Here is a 10,036-nt window from a genome sequence, read left to right as displayed (position 1 = left end):
GGGATTGGGGCTGGCCCCGCAGAACTCTCTATTGGTTCCCTGCTTCAGGTCGGTACTAGATAGCCCCTTACAGAAGGGTCACTGGGAAGAGACGAGCCAGTCAGGGTGCAGGATAGCACCAATGAAACATACAACTTTCTTCTAGTTCTTGATCCCAATTCTACCTTACAAACCCAACTAGACCAGAGCATGTACACAGGTACAGATAAGAGCTGGAAACACAGGGAATCCAGGACAGATAAACCCCATCAGGGCCAAATATGAGAGTAGCAATACCAGGAGCAGAAGGGGAAGGTGGGGGAGGAAGGGGAAAACAATCACAATGATCTACATATAACCTCCTCCCTGGGGAACAGATAACAGAAAAGTGGGTGAAGGGAGATGTCGGTCTGTACACGACATGAAAAAATAATAATTTATAAATTACCAAGGGTTCATGAGGGAGGGAGGGAAAAAATGAGGAGTCAATACCAAGGGCTCAAGTAGAAAATGTTTTGAGAATGATGTCAACAAACATACAAATGTGCTTGACACAATGGATGGAGGGATGGATGGTGATAAAAAAAAAAAACACACACACACCAAAACAGAACGTGGAAATTAAATGAACAGGGGCAAGGAAGGTTAAGAGTCAGTGCCAGTAGGATGGTACTACCTCCCCAGACATTGTTGAATGGGGTTCCCCTAGGACCCTCACATCCCAGTGCCAAGGCCTCACTTCATAGGTGGGCAGAGGGGTTACTGCTCGGTGGGTGCTCAGTCTTCCAAGGAACGTATTTGAAGACGGGACCCCAAAAGGTCAAGCTCAGGCATGTTAGTGGAGACTTCTAGTCTGACTTTTTTGCTAAAATATGTATATTCTCCGAACAGCTGCCAAGTTGTCTTTGGCATTAATTGCTTGAGTGGATTCTGACTCCCGGTCACCCATGGGTGCCGAGTAGAACTGTTCCGAGAGATTTCAAGATTTGACCATTGGAAGTAGACTGCTATGCCTGTCTTCTGAGGCACCTCTCTGTAGGCCTGAAGTGTCAGTCTTTGTGCTAGAAGTTGAACACTTATTAACGGTTTGCCTCATCCAGACACCATTCTATGCGAAACAGCTTGCAATCTTGATCACACATTTTTGTATCTCATTTTGGGATAACTACACGTTCTTGTATCCTGCCAAAAGAAATTCAAAATCACTCTTCCTGGATTGCAGGGCTAGTACATATTAAAATGTTAACATTGGAACATGTTGCAAATTCTCCAAGTTCAAACTGATTGAGTTTAAACGGACTCATAGAGACCCTACAGGAGAGTATCATTGCGTCTGTGGATTTCTGAGGCTCTGACTCTCAACTGGACAAGAAAGCCTCCTTGTCCTCCCTCCCATGGAGCGGTTGGCTGCAAATGAGAGCATCGCTTTATTTACCTGGTGGTGTATTTGGAGTCTACCCGATCCTGGATCTGCCATAAACTCCATGGACAAATATTCTAACTTCTCTGATCTTTTTTTCCTTGTCTATAAACTGAAAAAGGGCATCTCTTTCTGATAATATGACTGGGGAGGGTGCGTGGGGGTCTAGAGTCAGTAGCTTCTGGTAATCACACAGGTTTTTGCAGTTTGAGCTGGGAAAATCCCGGCACAGTGATTCCCCGAGTTGATCCTGGAGGAGGCTGTCTGAGGCAGGATCCCAATTGGTCTAAGACAATTCTGAAGTCGTATTGTGGGCAAAGGGATCCAAGTAGGCACCACCAGTTTTCAGCCAGATAGGATCATGGATGGGAGATGCCAGCAAGAATCTTGCCACCAGGTGGAACCAAGAGGGTGTCATGGGATGGGGCAGGATCTTGCCTCTGTGTCCCAGTTTACTTTGACTATTGTTATGAGTCAGGAGATTTTTTTTTTGTTTACAACCATTTGTATTTGAGATGTTTTAACTATCGATAGTGACACTTCCCCCAGGAGTTTCATTCCTAGTAATTGGAGATTCTTAGGGAAGGGGAGATGCTAAAATGAGAAAAGAAGTTGAGCCTTCTCTGGGTGCTTGCGTCTATCGAACTTCTAATGGAGTTAGGGCAGGTTGTTGTACATGTTGCTGTAAAGAAACTTTATATGTGTAGTATAAGGTATTCACAAAAATAGCTGCGGGGAGGGGTGGAAAAGACGGGGCAACTGACAAACAAACAGGATGTGCATGCTGCCGGTGTCGAACTATGGTGTTTAATAATAAAGTCCTTGAGCGGTGCAGGCAGTTAATACACTCTGTTGCTAATGGAAACGTTGGAGGTTGGATCCTATCCAGAAGTGGCTGGAAATCTATTTCCCAACAATTAACTGTTGAAAACCCTCTGGAGGAGTCTTACTCTGACCCACGTGAGCACACCAAGAGTTGACTAGACTCTACAGTAACTGGGTGTGGGTTACTGACAGAAGGAGGAGGAGGAAAAGAGAGACTGTCTGGTGCTGGTGTGGGGCCCGAGTGTGAGTTCAGACAAGTTCCCAGTGACCTGGAGCTGCTTTCAGGACAAGTGGGTGGCAGGATAAAAAAAGATTCACAGAGTTTGACCTCTGCACACTGTCACCCAAAGGCCTTGTGTTTATGCCTGAGATCTCTTGGAAACCACTGTAAATTACTTGTGCTTGCTTTTAACTACTAACAAGGAGCACATCTGAAAGATTCGAAGTCACTTCCAAAGGTTTTTCGTAGATGGTCAGCCATAATGTCTTTAAATATAGAAAAAGACATTACTAGTAATAAAAAATGAAGAACACTGTATTCATGTTTATTTCTAATTACAAGAAACAGAACATCAGTCCCTTATTTGTACAAAAATTACCTGAAAGTTTACAATTAGGTTCACGAGCCAAAAAGCTATGTACAGAATGAAGCAAAGCACATGAAATAAAGGTTTTGTCTCTTCAGTTAATACCTTTTGCATTCCCTGAAAACATTTCAATGTCAGGCCATTTAAGTCTCTATAGCGTGCACTGTGACTACACAACCCACAACAAGCACACCTCACCCCCGGGAAGGTGAGCGGATTGGTCACACTGTCAGGTATTAAGTGCAGAAAAGAGAAGACAAAACATCTAGACTGAGGCACATTATTTCTTCAAGGTTCAACAGACACAAAAAAAACCCCCAAGAACTTTCTGCAACCCTAACATCTGATGCAATAGAGTTTAGCTATTCAGCTCTAATACCAAAAGCATTTGGTATTTTCCTTCTCCACTCAGACCAGGTTGCTACATGAAGTATTGGTTTAGAAATGAAAATCACAGGCATAGATAAAAATTCAACAGGCTCCAAAACAACCCTGAGCTTGTCCCCTTTACATTCATGTCATTTAAATATAAAAATAAAAGTCAAATGTCCTTCAGTCCTTGGATCGCTGGATGGGACGCCAGCAGATTCTAGGGATTTTGTTGTTTTCAGATGGAATGCCCAGCCACCCAGCACAAAGGCCGGTGAGCCAGGGGCTGCAGGACGTCTGCTGCGGTGCTAGGGCGTTTGCCTTCAATTCACTCCGGCTGGGAAAGTACAAAAGACTATGCCAGACCATCGACATACAAAATTGTAAATCTCCTTTTAAATAGAATGCTTATTTATAAATATGAAATACTGTAAATCTTAACTGTCTATGGAAAAAGGGTGTGAGAGAGGGATTATACGCTAATGGTACTTGTCTATGTAAACGTAAAAAAGAAATCCTAGGGGTTAAAAAAGAAAGTGTGTGTATGAAATTACCTTAAACCACTGAGGAGAAAAATGATACAAAGGTATAACTGAAGTATCCATCCCTAAAGTGAAGTTCAGCAGACAGACATCTGGTCTGAACTTGAGTATTACCTAATTGTCAGTTGCTTGAAAGTTTATAAAAGGAAGAGAATGTAATTTAGTATTTCTGGTGAAAAATACGTTTTACTGAAAGAAAAAAAAATCTTCATTTTTCTAAGTAGGCATCTCATGGAAAATAACAATGTGCGATCTGTAACCTAAAATACAGTGTCTCTAAACCATAGACTTAATGTGCTACTGAAGCTGGTTAAATGTCTGCCCTAAACTAGGTGTGTCAACTGGAGAACAGTGAACTGTTGTTCCTTTGGGAGCACTTCAGTGAGGTGGATTTCAGGCAATCCAGTAGCGAGAGGCTATTCGGAGGAGCCAGTCAAGTGTTATAACTGTTATATCAGGAAAGAAAATCATCTTGCTCACCACAGTAGTCTGCATGCTGGTCATGGCAGTCCTTTCTGCTTTGCAAAGATCAAAGGTAAAGAAATGGACACTCTCATACCTGAAAACTTAACTAAAGGAAAATGGTCAAGGTGGCGCCCATGGGTGGAGGGGACAGGGTGAACCACTCCCGCCCCCTGGATGCTTCTTCCCTGAGGGGGAAGCAAGTGTTGTGTTAATAGACTGTGTCCATGTCCACAATCATTGTGAGGTACTTGTGAGCCTAAGCCAGCAGAGGAGGAGCCTCTAGCTGCCTTTCATTTGCCTGGCTTAGTTGGGGGGGAAGTGGGGGGAGGGGTTCAGCAGGACCGGCATTAGCAAAAAACCTTTAAATGTCAGGCTGTGTCTGTGCCCTTTGTAATGTTTCTCTGTCTTCATCACCATGGAAACCCACAGGGCACTGCCGGAAGCCAGCCGGGTGCCATTTTCTCTACGTCTTCTAATACCCAGAGGGAGGTCAGCCAAAGAATGACTCACACCTCAGCAGCCAGCGGGAATAAGGCAGTGATCATTCTAGAACAGGCTGAGGCTGTGAAAAATTCGAGGCTAAAAGTACCCCCTCTGGTGAATTCCGTGGCACCTCTGGCGATGGACGTGGGGGCTGGAGGTGTCTCAGCAAGGCTGGGCAAGTATCAAACTGGAGGTGAGGTTGTTCGACCCTGCTGTGCTGCACAACAGTGACTTTTTCACAGAAATAACATCTGAACTGTGGAGGAGAAGACACGTTAATGACAAAGTATTAAACATTTGTGCATAGAGAAATGGCTAACAGACTGTGGCTGATTGACTGGGTCTACAGATCATACTAAATGTTCACCACAGTCAATACCTTGAACTGAAAAAAAGTTTTCAAGTATCCTGGGAAGAGGTGGGGTGGTTTGTAATTTGGGAACTGAATTCAACACTGTGGTAATCTGCAAAGAGGGGGAGCACCCTCTGGAGACATTTTGAGACCAATATTCAGTCTTTGAATTCTGCCCACTTGAGACGGTTTGATGCTTTTATTAACTAAAAGCCACATCCCCTCCTAACACAGGCTGAATACAATATTAAAAACAAAGAAGGAGTGCAAAAAAAAGTGATCAATACAAAAAGTAAACATATCAGTTTTAATTGTCAAGATTATTCCAGGGCAAGAGTCCATTTCCAATTATTTCTCTTCGGTTCTTGTTCCTAAGTGGCCCAGCCAAGATGATCATTCCAGTTTATTCTCAAATTAGCACTTGATTTCTCACACCCTCCTTGATTTGGCAAATGCAGAGGGACGTGACCCTGCTGGCTTCTCAGCAGCGAATCATTGCTAAATCCAACAAACTCGTCAATCTTGGTTGGATGGCACCGAACAAACCCATCTCTCTCTGAATACCAAGGTGCAGAACAGACGTGTGCTCTTCACCAGTCTACAGCCCTCTCCTTCATTCCAGTGTAACTTCCTCCAGTCTTCAGCCGAGAGTAGGTCTGAGGTCATAAGGCCACTCGGATGCAGTGGTGCTTGAGTTTGCAAGGCAGAACTCCTTTGTTGAGCTGGTAAAAGTCCACAAGCTGAATCAGGTCCGAGAATTTGGTATTCCCATCGTCAAGGCTGAAGAACATCTGTCCATCATCCTCACACTAGAGAGACAAAAGAATGCTTTCCAAGTTAGTGCCAGGGTGATAGGTGGCAGCAGCTCTGTCTTGCCTGTTGTGACATTACTAAGGGAAACACGTGCACACGCAGTCGGTAGAGCAGGCAAGAAACATGGAGGATGGATGGTCAGAGGTCCGGGGTTTGGCTCCGGATGTGCTGCTGGGCGAGTCCCAAGGCTTTCTGGGCCACCACTGGCTCACCTGTTAGCTACTGTGCCCATGCAGAAGAGCTCTAAGTCCCTCTCAGCACACAGTGCAAGAGAAGTAACTTCAGCACCCTGGATCCACAAAGAAAGTACAACAAAGGGTGGAATCGGTAGAGCAGGGCTGTCCAATTTGAGTTTTTTTAGGGAAACATTGTCCCAAATTTCACATAGGCGACCTTTACAGAGACTCTTGAAGGTATCTTATCTGTGAGCTTAACACTACCTAATATTTAAAGTTATATCCAAAAACCCCTCACTGTCTTCGAGTCGATGCTAACTGAACCGGGACCCTATATGACAGGGGAGAACTACCTCTTGAGCTTCTGAGACTGTAACTGTGGGAGTAGAAAGCTCGGTCTTTCTTCTGAGAAGAAGCGGGTAGTTTCTAAGGGCTGACCTTGTGGTTAGCACTCCAGCGTACAACTACTACGCCAACACTGATTAGTTTATAACTTGAAAGCCACCTTAAGAATGAAGTTGGGGGTGGGGGTGAGGATTACTATGACATTATCAATACTTACAGGTAAGATCTGGAAATTTTTAATTTTCTGGTGATGACACAGTGTGAGTACAAATGCCTTTGGATTGCTCTGGCTGTCACGGAGGAGAAAAAGCCTGCGAGATAAGAAATAACCAATTTGTTAATAACAATTTAAAAAATCTAGAATGCTAAATATGAGTGTATGTATGTACAAGGTATATGGATGGTATGTGTGTATGTGCGTGCATTTATTTCTATCTCTAAATACCAGTTATAGTCATGCCTACGTGAACGCATGGTGATCCCATGGGTGTCACAGGAGGCCTGTACTCCTGAAGAGCTTTAAGGGTGTCACTAGGGCTTTCTGCTGAGGCACCTCCTGGGGTAGGCCCTTTCAGTTAGCAGCTCAGCACCTTACTGGCTGCATCACCCAGGAACTGTCGTGGATAAACACAGACCCCCATCTCCGTCCTCTCTGACGAAAGCACTCAAAGCAGTGATGCTCTATTGAATAACAACAACCCAAATGGGATTCTTTGGCGACAGGGCTGATCCCAAGCCACGTGGAAAATACCAGATGAAACTACAACATTCTGTGCCATGAAATAATATGGACATACTCAAAGAATGACGTGAACCTACTCAAAGGACACATGGGGCAGCCTGGAGGGTTCCGAGGGACAGACTGTGGGCATAAAAATAAATGACAGAGTATTGTATTACAGGCAATGAACTAGAACAGGAATCCATATGTAACTGAACAAATAAGTTAATTGGAGGGAAGGATCAGCTCTTCCTTAGAGCAGAATGGCAGCAGCAGAAGGAATGATATGGGAGAAAATCGCCATTTTGCAACTACTATAATCAAACCCATAAAGGAAATATCTGCGTTCGATTCTAAAACTAGTACATGAATGTTTGACCAGAACCAATATTCAATTAGTCTCAAAGTATCTCCCTTTAGAGCATCTAAAATAAAAAGGGAAACACAGTACCTTACAGTGGAGAACCTGATACTATCGTCATCTAGTGTGCAAATTAGCATCAGCAGGAATGAAGCTACCGGCCGTGATGGGACTCCTGACACGATGCACTGACGAAGACACTAGACCCTTGGGTATTCCTACCCAAAGTGCATCCCTAAAGCTGATGGATTTCAACCGAGGGGCATGCTACAAGAACCTGCCTATATTCAGGGAAAAGTCAGAACTATGAAAATCAAGGGAAGACAGATGAACTGTCCCAGATACCAGGGCACTGTAGACCTATGCTCCATCACTGGTCTGTCACTGTCATTATGTGGAGGCTTGGGTGTTTCTGTGATGCTCGAATCCACGGGTATTTCAAATACAACCAGGCTCACTCCTGGTGCACAGTAGAGCTTCCAGATTAGGGCAGACTACACAAAACAGAAAAGGTAGAAGACTCTGGAAAAATTCGCCACTGAAACCACATAATTAGTGTTAAGTACACTGTTTGATGCAGTGGGGAAGATGAGGGCCTTAGGTTGGAAGGCGTGGTAGTTAAATACTTCCATGTAAACTTGAAGATATCTCAAAGTGCAGCGGCGGTATTCAGTTGTCAATCAGGTCACAGGCTGATGGTGCCTCCTTGTGGGTGTGGCCTTGTGGGAGGAGCCTGGGAACCACCTCTTCTTTCTCTGCCTTCACCTTCTTGCAGGCTAACCCTGATTTCTGCTAGAGCCCGGTAGTGATGCGTCCACCGCCATTGGATTCACACAACTCTGCACCCACCAACCTGTGATCAATCATCTTTCAGTGTACATCATTGCATGTGGTTGTGTGAGTCTGAAGAAGGGCCGATGGGCTAGTATTGAACTATGAACTTGGGTTGGACGGGGTTGGGCTGTTTTCTTGATATATAACTACTTCTTGACATAAAGCTCTTCCTTACACATATATGAATATCATATATGGATGTGTTTCTCTAGTCAACCGGCCAAAGTTCCTTAAAGTGGAAAACCCAAGCCCTTTGATGTGGCGCTGACTCCCATTCACAGTAACTCTATAAAGCATAGTCGAACTGCTCCATAGGGTTTCCAAGGAGGCAAAGCTTTACAGGAGCAGAAAGCGTCATCTTTCTCCTATAGAGTCTCCTGGTGGGTTTGCAGTCCAATGCTTAACCTACTGCACCACCAGTGCTTCACGAAAAGTAGAGCTGAACTCAATGACATGCATAGAGCAAGGCTTTAGGATCTTCATTTGTGGATGCAGAATAAGTCAAAAGGGAAAAAAAGCTGCAAATATTCATTAGGAATAAAAAAAAATTAGAATGTACAAAATAGGATCTTTGGAAAATAGAAAGTCATTAGAAATGCAATGCATAAAGATTGATATTCTAGGCATTAGTTAACTGAAATGGACTAGTATTGGCCATTCATATGGTTTACCTGAGCAGAAATGAGAGCAAATTGAAGGTTAATTAGGCCAGAAATGAGCTCAAACTGAAGAAAAATGGTATCACATTCATCATCCAAAGGAAGGATCTACATATGACCTCCCCCCCGGGGGACGGACAACAGAAAAGTGGGTGAAGGGAGATGCCTGACAGTGTAAGACATGACGAAATAATAATAATTTATAAATTATCAAGGGTTCATGAGGGAGGGGGGAGGAAGGGGGAGGGGGAAAATGAGGAGCTGATACCAAGGGCTTAAGTGGAGAGCAAATGTTTTGAGAATGATGAGGGCAATGAATGTACAAATGGGCTTGACACAGTGGATGTATGTGTGGATTGTGATGAGTTGTATGAGCCCCCAATAAAATGATTTCTTTCAGGAAAGTCAGTGCTTTCAGACAACGTCTCATGTTTACAACAGAAGAACAGTTAATAGAATTCTCACTCACATTGACAGACCAACCACTAAAACCAGTGATGAAGAAAGGGAAGAACTCTACCAACTTCTGCAGCTGGACACTGATCACATACGCAATCAAGGTGTGCTGATAAATAACTCCAAATACCCTGTCCAACAACATAAAATGGCTACCACACATCCAGTTTGTCAGACAGAATACATAGGAATCAAATGGACTATATTCGTGGGAAAAGATGAAGAAGATCAGCATCATCAGCCAGTTCAGGCTGATGCAGAAGAAAATCTAAACAAGTCCAAACAGTACGCTTTGGATCTTCAGTGTATCTCACCTGAATGTAGAGAACTTCTCAAGAACAGATTTGACATGCGGGATACTATTGACCACACGTAGGTTGGAGGAGTTGTGGGATAATATAAAGAAAAATGTAAGAAAGCAAAAGAACAAAAACAAACGCCCACCGCCCACCACCATCACCACCAAAACTATTACAACAGAGTTCATTTTGACTCACACTGATCCTTTATAGGGTTTCCAAGACGGTAAATCTTTATAGCAGCAGAGAGCCTTAGCCTTATTGTTCTTCTGAACCACTAACTTGCAGTTAGCAGCCGAACATCTAACCCACAGCTCACAGGAAATAAATGAAAGATTAAAATCAATGTC

At 43.7% G+C, this 10,036-nt stretch overlaps 1 protein-coding gene across 4 annotated transcripts in view; it reads right to left on the bottom strand.

Moving 5' to 3' along the window:
• Positions 1-2,741: 2,741 nt before the first annotated feature.
• GRB10 (growth factor receptor bound protein 10) overlaps positions 2,742-10,036 on the bottom strand; it is a 254,495-nt gene continuing 247,200 nt past the window's right edge. For all 4 annotated transcript variants that reach the window (XM_004708038.3, XM_045286355.1, XM_045286356.1 and 1 more), the window contains 2 exons: positions 6,574-6,667; positions 2,742-5,831 (listed from right to left, as the gene is read on the bottom strand). In XM_004708038.3, coding sequence (XP_004708095.1) covers positions 5,685-5,831; positions 6,574-6,667 — 241 coding nt within the window. In that variant the 3' untranslated portion in view covers positions 2,742-5,684. The remainder of the gene's footprint in view (positions 5,832-6,573; positions 6,668-10,036) is intronic.

Source organism: Echinops telfairi, unplaced genomic scaffold (genome assembly GCF_000313985.2).
Source record: "Echinops telfairi isolate 266 unplaced genomic scaffold, ASM31398v2 ScPeMD7_7;HRSCAF=31, whole genome shotgun sequence".
Classification (NCBI taxonomy): domain Eukaryota; kingdom Metazoa; phylum Chordata; class Mammalia; order Afrosoricida; family Tenrecidae; genus Echinops; species Echinops telfairi.
The sequence above is the reverse complement of the archived record's forward strand: the minus strand, read 5'-3'. Positions and strand labels throughout refer to the sequence as shown.